Below are 15,860 nucleotides of genomic sequence, written 5' to 3'. Positions count from 1 at the left end.
ACTTATAGCAATTAAATATTTTGAAAAAATATCATTTAATAAATTTAATTATTAATTAAATTATTATTATTATTTTTTTTTAAATCGACCGGAACACGAACACGTTGACCAGAATGGTAAAACTAAAATACTAGCCGATTTAATCCTAAACCAATTAACCGGGGTGGTGTTTCAGTTTAATCAAATAATATTAATAGATTTGTTTATTATGATATTATTAGGAGTTTAATTGTAATTTTCTAAGGTTTGATAATAATATATTCTTAATTTAAAATAATTATGTGTTTATTGATTAACTAATTATTTAGATTAATTCATAGTAAATATAAAAAATAAGTTTAAAAATTTGTCGAGTGAACTGTGAAGAATTTAATTTGTAACCCGTATCTAAGATATAATTTTAATTCTTGATTAAATTATGTATCAACGACTAAAATGTTACATACTAAATTTATCTTTTGTAATTATTACTTTTTTCTAGTGTAATTTGTTTTATATATTAATTATATGTATATATATATATAATAATAATATATAAAATAATATTTTTTATAAGATTTATAAACTGGTGAATTTTTTAAATTCACCTATGAATTTTTAAATATTTTGAAAATTAAAAAATAATATATATAAACCTATTAAAAAAATTAAAAATATATATTATAAATATTGTATTTTAAATTATTATTTTAGGACCAATTTAAACTTTGGCATGTATTTAATGATTTGAGTTTTTAGGGACGGTTTCATTTAATTTTTTTTAGATTTTTAATGTTGATATTTTCCTATATTTTTGTGCCTGTCATATTATAAGGAGTTTTGTACTTGCTTAGGTTTTATAATACTATCTATTTATTAATTTAAAATAATTATGTGTTTATTTTATTAATTAATTATTTAGAATAATTCATATTAAATATGAAAAATAAGTTTCAAAACTTGGCTAGTGAACTATGAGGAATTTAATTTGTAAAAAGTTAATCCATAAGGTATAATTTTAATTCCTGATTAAATTATGCATGGACGAATAAAATAATATTTAACTATAAAAAATATTAGTTTTATATTTGATCAAATTAGCTTTTATCTTTCCATACTTTTTTACTTTTCACTAACAATATATGTTATTATATTGTTTCTAACAAATATAGAATAAAATAAAATATATATGGAATGACTACTAACCCTAATTTAGAAATAATTAGTTTGTTTATTTATTTCCTTAATATGAGGAAGGAAATTCCTAAATTGTTTGATAGAATATTTCAAACTTTTATATTATTTCTATATAAACACATCATATTTCTAATTCAAGCTTATTTAAGACTGGAGAATTGATTCACAAGTCTCAAATTTTAATAATTTTTTCACTTTTTTTTCGACTAAAATTCTTTAAGGAGAATGCATTCTGAGTTCTGCAAGATGATCAGTACAATTGTAAGAGAAGAAGCCGAGTTCAACATGGAAAAATTTAATCTTGAAGCAAATAAGTTAAAGCGTTCACTTCGTGGGTGCAATGCAGAAGAGAGATTGAAGAAGATACGAAAAGTGGTGTTAAAACGTGAAGTCAACAACGTCGAGCATAAATCAGAACTAAAAATTCATTGTATTAATATAACCGAAGACAAAACTCATACAAAGTAAGTTAAGTTATGTTAAATTTCACACCCTTTAGTTAGTTGTTTTAATAAATTATATTTTCTCCAGAAATAATTCATCATTCATGCAACTACACGAACCTTCATTCATATTTTTATGGGGTTTGCAGAAAAATAAGTTTTGTGTTTAATTCTAGTTTTAATAATTAGACTATTTTGTTGAAAATTATATAGATGAATTTTCATAAATAATTTTGTGTATACACTGTATGGCTAATCAATTTAATCTTAATTTATTTGTAATATTTGTACATAATATTATTTAAATTTTACCTTTTCTTGATATAGTAAGCGTAAAATGGTAGCATTGGACAATTCATCTTCACCAATTAGTGGAGTTTTCAACGAAGGATCGTCGTCGTCGTCGCCTAGCCCTAAGAAAAATACAAAGAAAATGTCAAAGTTTGATTATTCTAAAGCGGAGGGCTTACCAAACACGGTTTTGGAGAAGATTCATAAGTTAGGGGGAGATGGTGTAGTTTTGATTATTCAAAAAACTTTACGTGCTACTGACTTAAACGACCATCATGGTCGTGTTTCACTCCCTAAGAGTGAAATGAATCCCAGTTCGTTGATGTTCCTTAATCCCGTCGAGAGAGAATATCTCAATTCAGATGGTGACAAAAATGGTAGAGCGAAAATGGTTGTAGGGTTCATCGAACCATCTGGAAAAATGAACGAAATAACATTGGGAACGTGGAAAGTGGGAGAAAATAAAGACAAAACAATGAAACGAATGTATAACTTGATGCATACTTGGAATGACGTAGTAAAAGAAAACAAGTTAAAAGCAGGACGATTAATTCAACTTTGGGCTTTTCGAGTTCAATTCAAACTCTGGTTTGCTCTAGTTCCTGTTTAGGAATTATAACTAAACTTATTGTGAATTTCAGTCATTACTTCTTAGATTAGTTTTATTGTGTTTTGATAAATAAAACTATTTAGTATTTGAAAATGTTTATTTTTGTTTTGAATGTTAATTTGTTGAAAAGTGTTAATATTTTTATTTAGTATGCAGATGTGTTGTTAATGTTCTCTTCCAATCACTTGAATTGTTTACCTCATATTTTAATAATGCTACTTTAAAATTAATAAAAAGAAATATTATAAAATAGAATGTGAATATAAAATATCTACAGTTATAGAAATACTAATTGAGATTTATTTCATTTACTAAATTAATATTATTTCTTATCATCATTAGTCATATTACAAGGGAAAACGTTTTTCTTATAAGTGAAAACGTTGAAAATTGAATTTAATACAGTCGCTTCATACAAGCTTTTATCTTTTCTATTAAAAAATTCCAAGTTAATAATAACTATGGAATTAAAATATATTATTTTAATTTTTTTTTTTAACATATTAGAATTTCTTTACTTTTATCATATAGTATGGCTTAATAGCTTATATATTGTGATATAAAATTATTTGTTTGATTCTTATATTGTATGACTATAGCTAAAAATACTTATATTTAACATATATATATATATATCAATAACTTTTAATTTATACTGTTATAAAGAGATAGATTGAAGATTTAGTATTATCATTTGTGACAATTCTTAATTATATTTAAAGACATAAAATATTTTTATTGAAAACAATTTTTTTTTTCTAGTTACTCAATATGGGCATATTAGCAACACTTTAGTACAATTATAAATACGATTAAAAGATAATAATGATTTAATTGATTTTTTTTTATGTTGTTAAACACCTTTTTGTGTGTAGTAATTAAATGCCTAGTAATACAATATTTGTGTTTCTTTATTCATTTTATACTCTAAATTTATTTAAATATAAATTTAATTCATAATCTTACTCAACTAGTATTCAACAACTTGGGTAATTGCATTATGTTCTCTAATTCTTCAAACCTATTAGTGAAAAAAAAAAAAAAAAAAAGGTATTTTGCTATTTGAAAGTCTGTAATAAAGTTAAGTAAGAATAAAATGAGAAAAAAATTGTTAAAATCGAGAGTTTACGTATAATCGTTAGACTTTTGAGAACTCGAATCTTACTTATAAATAATATTTAACTACGTAACCAACTTCTTAAATCAAGAAATTAAATCATCAATATTTGTCTAATTGCTAACATCAAAACCGTCTAAATCATTCATAGCATCATCACCATAATCTCTTTCTACTCCTTTTTCATCATCTTCTCAAACATTCATTCTTCGATTTTTCTAAATTCAGTAATCTCTATAAATAAACGTGTCGGAGATACGATGAATTATACGTGTCATTTTTTTCAGTTCAGTTATTCACTCATTATCAAAAGAAAACATCTTCACTTTCTTAATACTTGTTTGTCCTTTAACTTCTAGTTGTACATGACAAATACAAACAAAGTCAAACAATTTCTACGCTTTGTATGAACTTGTAGACAAAGAAGAATATTAAAGTTCTAATTTTAAACTTTGAATACTTAGATATTTTTTTTTAAATATATGTAAAATAAAAAATATACAATTTTAAACACACTTCAATTTCGGTCGTATCTAGATGGACAGTAAATAAGACTAAGTATTCTAATAGCAAACATTTTGTTCGAAACTGTTACTCACATGATCCGTAGTTTCAGCCGCAGATTCACTTTCTAGGAGGCCAACAACAACCAGATAGTGAATGTCGACCGCAAATTCACTTGAATTCGATAGACAGACGGATGATCAGGATCCTTCACTGAAAAAAAAATCAATAAAACTCAAAACCAGATTGATGAATAACTGTATTTAGATGAATTCTAACAATGGATTGAATCACGACTCAGGAGCTTTCAGTGAATCAAAATCAATAAAATGCAATTGATCAGATGATATCTGAATCATAAGAAACACACCCCAAGAAAGACGAACTCACGACGACGAAGGTTACGCCTCCTCCTCTGAAATGGATTGATTTCCATTTTTATTGAACTTATCTTTTAAATACTATTTGACACATACAACTTACTAAGCTCTTTATATTGTTTTATTTTTAATTTAAATTCTTATAACTTTTATTTCATATTCATACTTTTAATTTAAGTTTATATATTAGTGAGATATGGGGAGCGAATTAGTAGGGATGACAATGAACAGGTTAGGTAACGCTTTCTTCATTCTTTAGATAGCAGCGTGAGAGTGAGAGCTCTTCAATTCCATTCAGGTCCTTAGTTTCAGTTGAATCGCGAGCAAAGCTCGACACTATATCCTTGTCTCAAGGATATCCGTATGATTGGCTTCCTTAATAGTTTACTGTTGGCGGAAGCCAATGTCCCGGGGACTCATTCTGACTGAAACAAGGGATTCATGGAATTTCTGTGGATTGCGTTTGGAGAAATCTACCAAAGCTAGGCATAGATAGACTCCTTTCCTGTTGCTAATGGAAAGCAAGAAATAAAATAAAATGTTTTTTAACTATCAAACTTTTTGGGTATATAGGTACTAAGAGTCCTCTCACTACCAAGACATCATCTGGATAGGTCTTGCCGGTATCAACAACGAGAAAGAAATGAAAACCAAATGAAAACAGCAACTATGTTGGGTTGAAGAGAAAAATAAGGAAGGAAGGTTACAAAAGGAAATGAAATATTATTATTTTTTTTGTTGTGTTTCCCAATCATCCCATTACAAGGTAAATATATAATAAAGATCAAAATATTTTCGCTATTTTAGAATTAAATATTGTAACTTATAACCTCCCAATATTATCCTAATCAATACCATAATTAATTAAAAATATTAATTTTAATTAAAAACATTAATTTCAACACTCCCCCTTAATGTTTTTGTTGGTCATGCCTAACAAATCTCGTAAGTAGACGAATTTGTTTAAAGGAAGTGCTTTAGTGAAGATATCTGTAAGTTGATCTCCAGTCTTTACGTGCTTGATCATCACTTCTTCATAATCCACTGCTTCACGAATGTAGTGATGTTTAAGGTTGATGTGTTTTGTTCGACTATGAAATACCGCATTTTTGACATAGCAATTACCGATTTTCTATCGCAAAAGAGAACTGCAGCCATATCTTGTTTCTCCCCCATGTCTTCTAAAATCTTCCTTGGCCAAACCACTTGTTTGGTTGCTTCGTTTGCCGATACGTATTCGGCTTCGGCGGAGGAATGTGCAACTCTCTCTTGCTTTTTCGACGCCCATGAAAAAACACCTGAACCTAGTGAATAACAATACCCGGATGTACTCTTCATGTCATCCATGCTTCCAGCCCAATCGCTATCACAGAATCCAAATAACTCAATATCTTCACTATCATTTTTTTTAAACATGAGACCATGCTCCATAGTCCCTTTAATGTATCGCAACACTCTCTTTGCAACTCTAAGATGAATTTTACTTGGTCGGTGCATAAACCGAGATAATAAACCCGTAACATACATGATATCGGGTCTCGTAATCGTAAGGTACAACAAACTCCCAACAAAACTTCTATATTGTACCGCATCAGCATCACCATCACCACTACCATCATCTTTCACCAACTTCTCATTTACTACCAATGGAGTCATCACGAGATTACAATTTTCCATTTTAAATTTTGAATTAATGCTTTGGGCATACTTATTTTGACAAATAAATACACCTCCATCATTTTGATCAATCTCAATACCCAAGAAGTAATGTAACAAACCTAAATCATTCATCTCATATTTCTTCACCATATCAGTTTTGAACTCATTAATCATGTTTTCATCATTTCTAGTAAAAATCAAGTCATCAACATAAAGAGAGACTATGAGCATACCGGATTCACCATGCTTGATGTAGAGTGTCGGCTCTCTAGGAATCCTGAAAAATCCTCTCTTAGAGAAATACTCATCGATATTTCCATACCAAGCATGAGGTGCTTGCTTCAATCCGTACAACGCTTTCTTCAACTTGTATACTTTTTCTTCTTCTCCTTCAACATTGAAGCCTTGTGGTTGTACCACATACACCTCTTCTTTCAATACTCCATTCAAGAATGCAGATTTCACATCAAGTTGGTAAAGTTTCCATCCTTTGTGAGCGACTAATGCAATCAACATCTTTATCGTTTCGTGTCTCGCAACCGGTGCAAATGTCTCATGATAGTCGACTCCAGGTTGTTGAGAATACCCTTTTGCCACCAATCTTACCTTGCATTTTTTAACCGAACCATCAGGACTCATTTTCGTCTTGTAAATCCACTTCAACCCAATCACATCTTTTTCTTTCGGCTTCTCTACTAACTCCCAAGTTTCATTTTTTCGATCATGTTGATTTCTTCTTCCATCGCTTTCACCCAAATCTCCTCTTGAATAGCTTGTTCAAAGCTTTCGGGTTCTACAACACAAATTATATCGAGCATATGTGTCGTTCAAATTTCTCATTTTTACTGGAGTAAGGATCAGAATGGATGAACTCGCCCCGGGTTGTGTTGTCGGAGATTGTTGATGCTCACCTTCTTCATAACCACTTTCATTGTCTTGTCTAGATGACTCCCTCCAATCTTCTTCAAAAACCGGCATCTGTACATCCTCAACACCTTTCTCTTTCCAATCCCATTATTATTTTTCATTAAATATCACATCCCGACTTTCAATCACCTTATTTTTCTTCAAGATAAAAAGTCGTTATCCCTTCGACTTGGTGCTATAGCCAACGAATATACATTTTTCACCTTTATCTTCAAGTTTATTTCTCATTTGCTTTGGGATATGAGCATAACAAATGGATCCGAACACTTTCAAGTGATTGACCGACGACTTTCTACCCCCGGACCATGCCTCGAATGGTGTCTTGTTTTCAACCGCCTTTGTCGGACAACGATCAACAAATAAACTATTGTATAGGTTGCTTCGGCCCAAAAAGTCAATGGTAACCCCTTTGCATTCATCATGGTTCTCGCCATCTCGACAATTGTTCGATTTTTCCTCTCAGCAACGCCATTTTGTTCTGGCGTATAACTCGCCGTCAATTGTCTTTCAAGACCAATATCTTCACAATATTTCTCGAACTCCTTCGAGTTGTATTCTCCTCCTCTATCACTTCTTAATCTTTTATTCACCTTACCATTTTGTCTCTCATTCATTCTTTGAAACTTCTTGAAAACAGAAAGTGCTTCTGATTTTTGCCTAAAAAAATAGACCCAACACATTCTTGTAAAATCCTCGATAAAAGTGATAAAATATTTGTTACCTCCGCGAGAGTTTTTGGACGTCGGACCACAAATATCAGTGTGAATGAGCTCCAACAATGATTTGCTCTCCAGGCTTTCTCTTTCGGAAACGTCTCTCGATGGATTTTACCAAGAGCACATGCCTCGCAAACATCATGCTTGTCATCAATATTTGGCAACCCATACACCATAGTTTTCTGTTTAGCAATTTCAAGCTCTCAAAGTTCACATGCCTAAGCCGTTTATGCCACAACCATGACATATCTTCAACATTGGTCTTCATCGATGCGAAACTTGCACATTTAAGATTAAGAGGAAAATTTTGATTCCTCTCTATCTTAACAACCGCAATCAACCCTCTATTATTTTTCTTGTAAAAATTTTTACAATAATCATCATCGAAGTACAATGCATGATTATTTTGCATAAGTTGCCCAACACTCATCAAATTTTGAGCTAAATCCGGAACAAACAACACATCATGGATTAGCAATTTACCTTTTTTAGAATTTACGGCAATCATACCTCTTCCATTTGATTTCACCACAACACCATTACCCATTGTGATCCGAGTTGTGTTACTCTTGTCAATTTTGCAAAAAATCGACTCATCTCCGATCATGTGATTGCTGCACCCACTATCAACATACCACTCGTTATCATTTTTTTCGATAGCCGCTTGACATGCAAAAATGTGCTTCCATCACTTTCACAATTCCTTTTCTCCTTAGTATAATTGACATGCTCTCTTCTTTGATCTCGACAATCCTTTTGCATATGACCAAACCTCTTGCAATTAAAACATTGAGGTTTACCTTTATGATAACAATCTTCCTCAATGTGACTCAATCTTTTACAATTATGGAAAAATTTGTTATCATGGAAGTTTCTACCTCCCCCTTGGCCACGCCCTCAACCTCTTCCATAACTTCCACCGCCACGAGAATATTGACGTTTACTCGAGCTTTCAGTAGAATCTTCTTTTACACTCACTTTCGATTGAAAGGAACTTTCGAGGGAAGCTTCGGTATGTCGCTTCATCCATTGTTCATGCATCTCAAGAGAACCCATCAAATCGTGAATACTGAGTGACGAGTGGTCTTTCATTTCTTCAATAATGGCCACCATATTGTCATACTTTGGAGAAAGACTTATCAAGATCTTCTCGCAAACCGTTTTGTCGGTCAAGTCATCGCCAAGACACTTGATTTGATTTACAACTTTGATCACCCTTGAGAAGTACTCTTGTAGAGTTTCTTTCTCCTTCATCCTTAAATTTTGAAACTCTCGTTTGAGAGTCAGGAGCTTCACTGTCTTCATTTTGTCACTCCCTTCAAATTCCTTTTGCAATACATCCCACGCTTCCTTCGATGTATAAACCCCTATTATTCTCGGAAAAAGCTTACGAGAAATACTTTGTTTGATAATAAATAAGGCCTTCACAACTTTCTTTTTGTTCTCCTTTAACTTTTTATCGGATGAACTATCTGATGATCCTACGGCATCCTGATCTTCAGTGTGTCCGTTCTCCACCAAATCCCACAGATCTTGTGAGACTAGGAGTGTCTTCATCATAACACTCCAATAATCAGAATCTTCTCAATCGAAAGCGAGTTGAGCTCCTCGTATCGGCCAAGAATCTCCTAGCATCGATCTCGAAGCTCTGATACCACTATGTTGGGTTGAAGAGAAAAATAAGGAAGGAAGGTTAAAAAAGGAAATGGAATATTATTATTTTTTTGTTGTGTTTCCCAATCATCCCATTACAAGGTAAATATATAATAAAGATCAAAATCTTTTCTCTATCTTAGAATTAAATATTGTAACTTATAACCTCCCAATATTATCCTAATCAATACCATAATTAATTAAAAATATTAATTTTAATTAAAAACATTAATTTCAACAAACTAACTATGGCTCTTGGCCCAGACAGCGTCCTAGGCTCAGGGGAGATCAGAGCAAGAGGGAAGGCCTAAACGACGTTGTTATTCCTGGGCTGCAGTAAGTAGATCGAGAGGTCGTTCCGCCCCTTGTCCCCGAGGGTAATATGTTCTCATACAATATTGCTCCAATCTGACCTAGCTGGCGAGGGATCCCAGTTCGCGACAGAGAACAAGACAGCAAGCGAGCGTACCCTTGTTCGCTTCTTCTCCACCAAGCACGAAAGTTTAAGGATAACTGTAGGCCGGTGGCTACCTAAGGAAACTCCGATTCGATCCGCCCCCGACTGGCTGGGAGGCATCTACCTCACCCCGATCACAAGGAGAGGTTCATCATGATGGGGATACTTCTTTTTTTCCCTTCCAGAAAAAATAAAATGCATAGGGGACCATCCTTTTGTTGCGGCATGATCCTTAGATTTACGGATTCGCAAGGGGCCTCAGGCCCTACTTAGTTGACTAACAATGACAAAGGCTTGTGAAACAAAGTAGGGCCTTAAGAATTGAATAAAAAGTAGTCTGTTTATTAATGGTGCAAAACGAATTTTCCCCTTTCCAGTAGGGGAGCGAAAGAAAGGATAGACATTAGAAAGTCAGCGAACAACGGTTCTTCTATGTAGGTATGTATGGCCTTCCCCCTTGACTCTCCTAACGTCGAGCTAAGTTACGAAGTAACCTTTTCGTAGCGTAGTAGAAAGAAGGCTACGCACCCACGCTCTCTTATCTATTAGCCTAAGCGTCTTGTCTTCGCTAACTCGCTCGCCTACTTTTACTAATGTAGGGCTAAGTAGCGCCTTTTCCTTTTTGAATAACCCATTCTCATTATCTTTTATAAGTAAAGTAGGCAAACCTATAGGTCCCTTAGTAGCATTGACAAAGAAGAACAGCCGGTTAAAAGACAACGAAGATTATTATATGATATTCTATATTATAGAGAATAATAATAAAAAATGAATATTATAGGCCATCTTGACAAACTACCCTTCCTCTTGATCTGAGGTGCGAAGAAAAAGATAACTTTTCTTTTTATGACTGACCAGGTCCCTTTGATGAATGAAAGAAAGGGTTTATGAGCCCTAGCCCTATAAGCCCACACATGTGTAGAGTAGATCGTTCAACACCTGCGACACAAACCCATTTTAGACCTATTGGTCCTAGTATCATAGGCGACCGAACGACCGCCCCCTAATTACTAGACCGACCTGCTATAATAATTCCATAAACACCTAGCGAAGATATGACAAACAAATAAAGTAGCCCTATGTTCGGATCTGACAATACCATACCATAATCAAAAGGTACAACGGCCCGAACGACCAAAGTTAACATAAATGTAGCCACTGGAGCCATTCTTAAAAGGGATAAATTAGCACTACTTGGTGAAATAGGTTCTTTTATCATCAATTTCAAACCATCTACGAGAGGTTGTAACAATCCAAACGACCCCACTACATCAGGACCCTTTTGACGTTGCACAAAAGCCATTACTTTACGTTTAACTAACACTAAAAAGGCTACTCCTAGTAGAAGTGAGAAAATTATTACAAGTATTTCAGCTGGAACAACTATGTACATTTTCTATTTTCTATTCACTCATGATCTGGCCTGGTCGACCTGAGAATGATATTTCACTAATGATCTGACATGATCGACCCAATCATGATATTGAAGGATGGGACCTTTTCTCAAAAAACTCCGAATTCCGAGAAGAGTTGAAGATGGTGCAACATCGAATCCTCTTACATTACAAAGAATGGAATTTTAGCCCGCCTCACTTGCTTTCTTTCTAAGGGCATAAGCGAAGTAAAGGTATTTCATTCTAACTAGTGGCTTTGTGGTTGAGTTAAGAATATGCTCTGAGTCGGGAATATTTGCTCTTCTCTTTTGCATTTCCGCTGCCCGCGTTCTTCTTCTTGTCCGTCCGCATCGCAAAGCTGGTCAGCTGTAATGGTTGAAAATAGGGGCCAACCAAGACCCCCTAATAAAGCTTTGTTCGATAAAGTAAGCGATTTGTGGAGACAACTGAAGACCAGATTAACCCTTTTGAATTAGCCAATCTTACAAGATCGATCGGACGGGCTGGTTGAGAAGGGGGTGATTACCGGAGAAAATAATGGTTGAGAGATAGATGATACTATTTGGTCAGGACAAATAAGTGGCCGTGAAGCATACTCCGGAAGAGATTGACCCTTCCCCAAGTCAGTTCAGTCATCAAGGGGAGGGCCCACTGTCTAGACTATATTTCGGGAGTTTGAACACCATCCCATTGAAACCAAAAATACAACCATGTCAAAGATATCATTACTTCTTTCCGGAAATCCAATCCCTTTATTTTTTGCATAAAAAGCATTGGTAACCGGTAAAATATAAATATATCGACTTTTCTTTCTTAAAAACGCATAGTTGATCATCCCAAAAGAACATTTCTAGTCGGGCATGAGATATTTACCGCTCCGTGGACCAGTAGGTCCTTGTGCGGATCCGACGTTAGCCCCAAGACGTTGCATTGGTCTCTAACTAGAAAAGTAAATGCTTGAGCTCGAGTGAGAAGATCTCCTCGCTTATTTACCTTTTCCACTGACCAACAAACCTATAGGACAAAAAGAACTTAACTAACGACACCTGACAAAAAACAAATAGCTTATCTCAACTACTTGACTTTAGTCCCAGTAATGAAAGACGCGATTGAACGAGTTTCCTTGATAAAATAACAAGGCATAGAAAGCAGGGAGAGAGGGAGCTCTAAATACGGATCTTCCCTTCCTTATGGCAGGAGGTTTCACTTCTCTTATATTCAAATCTGGTTCATCCCGGAGTTCATTTATTGACTTGAGTTTCGGGCTTGTCGAGGAGGGTGGGCATAGTTGAACATAGCATTTGCCGGCAAAGACGGGAGAAGCAATGGATCCCTCCTTTCCCCTGCAAAAAAAAACGGAGTGATGGGTGCACTTCGCAGGGTGAAGGTATGAAGAGAGCCACAGAGGAGATGTCTACCAGCTGGACTCGTCTTCACATCTTAGAAAAGAAGAAGAAGGTTCTTACTTAGATGAAAATGAGGAAATTCATTCGTTAAATTTACTAGCTTCAGAGCGTCGTCAAGAACAAATTAATGTGCTTAAGTCATTTTTTATTTTATTTTTAACAGTTCATATCTTTTTTGACTCTTTGTGATAGGATGCGAACGGTATTTTAAATGTAGTGACATGTGAATAACTTATACATTTGAGCCTATGTGGAACAAAGGCCACCGTCTTCATATGACGAAGCTTCTTCGTCTGGGCAATAAAAGCCTCATTTCTTGCTTGAGCCTGGCCTTGTTCTTCATCCTGCATACCAACAAAGAACTTGGTCGTTCCGTTCCTCTCCCTCTGGTCGACTCAATTACATCGACCCTCTCAGAGTTGGGAAACATTTAAGGATGTCACCGGACACCCAATCCTGACCTTGGTTTAGTTTCCACACAGTTGATATCACCTTCAATAACATGTATCTCAAATTAGTCTAAGTCATACAAAGATAACTCATAAATTTCTATACGAGAAATAAAAATAGAACGATTGACTCATACCACCTAACACTTCTGAAGGAGCATTTGTGATTGACGAAGGAATTCTCTTTTCTTCTAAGGAGAGTTCTGCTTCGTTTGCCTTCCTACAACCTCTGTTTCCTTTATTTTAGACGAGTCTTCTACTACCGAGTCTACTCCTGTAAAAAAAGAGAAATATGATATTAAAAAAAAATTATTATAAATAATAATAAAGAAGTATCTTCTCCTTTGCTGAGCTAGACCTGATTTGAATACCGGTTTATGACCTCTTTTCCTGGGACCTGCTTCGTCAAATGAAGCAACGGGAGCCCGAGAGGGTTAAGCAGAACCAAAGGCGTCAGGAGCATTGGAAGTAGAATTCCTGACAATCTCATGCTGATCCGTCGATCTTGGAGAGCCAACTAGAGTTTTACCCTCAGCCCACAAAAGTGGAGTTCGCTTGAAGTCGTCGCGAGCTCTACGTTTGAAGCTTCAACACAGTCACTTCTTAGTAGCTCGTTGCTACAACTAATCTTTGGCTCACCCCTATCTTGCTGGGATGTAAGCACTTCACTCGCTCTCGTTCAGTAACGTTTTCTTCATTCTTTAGATAGCAGCGTGAGAGCTTTTCAATTCCATTCAGGTCCTTAGTTCTAGTCGAATCGCGAGAAAAGCTCGACACTGCTAGCGAAGCTCTACGACAAAGAATTTCCATTATAGCGAAGCTCTTCGATAGAACATTCTTTGGTTAAATGGGCGGCATCGTCGTATGAATCAAATTATTTGCCCTAGTTTATATCCCTCCGTAGTCTCCTATGGTCGATCTGTCACCCAACCTACTTAAACAACCTAAAAGCTTGACCCCGTCCCATTTTGAGAATGACCACTTATGGCATGACTTAGTCAGTTATTCTCGCAGATAATATAAGATTCGGACCACCACTTCTCTGAAAGCATGGTTCTTCCCCTCCTCTCTCCTCCCTCCTTGGAGCTCGTCCATTCATTGGGTGATTCCTTGCTCTCACGTTTAAGTGTTTGCTCGTCGTTTAGGCTGGTGAGTCAAATTTCTGCTCATTGCAGTCACCTCCGGGGTCCTTCGCACCTGGATAGTACCAGGACCCTTGTGCCCCAGCCTTTTCTCAAATAAAGCTGCCCGCTCGAAGCCCGCCCTATGACCCACAACTAACAATGAGCCTTGCGACGAGACATGGACATTCCTCATGCTGAGGTTCCCTCCGGTCTGTTCCCGGGTTGGGTTAGGGGAACATCCAAATGATTGCCTTCGCGAATCAAAACGCGCTCACAAGGCGCACAATAAGAATAAGACCAATAGAGACTTCATAAGAGACCATTTGAGCTGCAGATCGTAATGCTCCTAGAAAGGCATATTTCGAATATAGAGGAGTGAAAGTTCCCAACAATCAATAGGTTGATCATATCCTTCTATGAACCGTATGAGCACGTCCTCTGTCACCCCCCACCGCGCTTACGGCTCTATACCCTAACCCAACTTGCTTTGGGCCATAGTCCTTCCCTTATATCCCTCGGTAAGCGGACCGTGGGAGCATGGGGGGCGGTATCCGCTTTTGACTGATAGAAAGAATCTCTCTTTTGTTCCTCCTGACCGAACCCGCCAAAAAAAGAACAATAGAGAAAGCTTGCCGGTCGCGTCGGAGACATCTTTATCATCAGAGGAGGCTTCGTCGTCCGGCTCCTCAGATAAAGATGTTAGGGTCGGGCGACTCATCCTCAGAATCCAAAAATAAAGTAGAGACAGAACGAAATAAGTTTCAATGACATATCTAATCAGACTGAATAGGATTTGAAGACACGATCATTCACATCAATTGAAGCAGGCAGTAGGAATGAAGGAGGTAGCTTCTAGAATACAAGCAAGGTAGCTTGCTTACTTGAAAGTGCACGCGGCAAGGAAGGAGGCATATACCATAATAAAGTAAAGAGGCATTCGAGAAGTGACTAGTCCTTGATGGTGAAGCTTAACGAAGGCCAACCACTATACATAGAGATATCCATATACCAGTCATGAGCAATAGAGAAGCCTAGAGAAGCGCAAGCACTTCTAGGAGAAAGCCGAGTCGATACGATATGTGGGAAAAGGGAGCCTACTATACGTATACTATCTTAGTAACCAGTGAAATACTAAAAAACTACACATTTGTCTATTGAAGCTATTAGTGTGATTGATCAGACAAGTACAAAGGTCTTTCGCTAGACTGATTTTAAAATTTCCGAATTTTGCTTGCGACAAGTCCTTGTATTAGTATGAGTTCGTTGACCGCGTAATGGCGTTGTAAACCTACAGCTCTCTAGAAGACCTAGTCTGACTATAATTAGTAGTATAAATTAGTTAGATTCGTAAAATAGAAGAAGAGCCCTTAACTTTATATATCTATTATTAGTATAAAGCTAGCACCCAACCTATACAAGGGGGTTCCGCCTCCATTTGGTCGTGCTACTATGATGTAACGTGCAGTCGTCCCGAGGCAACAAATTTATGGTTTTGTCCCCCTATTCTTTCTCCCGACCTTTATGGATTTCGAGTCGGGAATAGAGCTGTGGCTT

General features: G+C 35.6%; 3 protein-coding genes across 3 annotated transcripts; 1 reads left to right on the top strand and 2 right to left on the bottom strand.

Moving 5' to 3' along the window:
* The first annotated feature begins 1,956 nt into the window (after positions 1-1,956).
* Positions 1,957-2,520, top strand: LOC124924326 (putative B3 domain-containing protein At3g49610). Its single transcript, XM_047464382.1, has one exon. It carries the CDS (start codon positions 1,957-1,959, stop codon positions 2,518-2,520), a length of 564 nt encoding a protein of 187 aa, XP_047320338.1.
* A 3,027-nt stretch (positions 2,521-5,547) lies between these two features.
* LOC124924324 (uncharacterized mitochondrial protein AtMg00810-like) lies at positions 5,548-6,920 on the bottom strand. Its single transcript, XM_047464380.1, has one exon. The coding sequence runs from the start codon at positions 6,817-6,819 to the stop codon at positions 5,548-5,550; it is 1,272 nt and encodes a 423-aa protein (XP_047320336.1). The 5' UTR covers positions 6,820-6,920.
* Positions 6,921-10,936: 4,016 nt separating this feature from the next.
* LOC124924020 (NADH-ubiquinone oxidoreductase chain 1-like) lies at positions 10,937-11,511 on the bottom strand. The gene is made up of 2 exons (XM_047464051.1): positions 11,405-11,511; positions 10,937-11,365 (listed from the first exon to the last, which is right to left on the bottom strand). The coding sequence occupies exon 2, from the start codon at positions 11,324-11,326 to the stop codon at positions 10,937-10,939; it is 390 nt and encodes a 129-aa protein (XP_047320007.1). The 5' UTR covers positions 11,327-11,365; positions 11,405-11,511.
* Positions 11,512-15,860: the final 4,349 nt, after the last annotated feature.

Source organism: Impatiens glandulifera, chromosome 2 (assembly GCF_907164915.1).
Source record: "Impatiens glandulifera chromosome 2, dImpGla2.1, whole genome shotgun sequence".
NCBI classification, from domain to species: Eukaryota; Viridiplantae; Streptophyta; class Magnoliopsida; order Ericales; family Balsaminaceae; genus Impatiens; species Impatiens glandulifera.
Note: the sequence above shows the minus strand (reverse complement) of the source record. Positions and strands in the feature narration are given on the sequence as shown.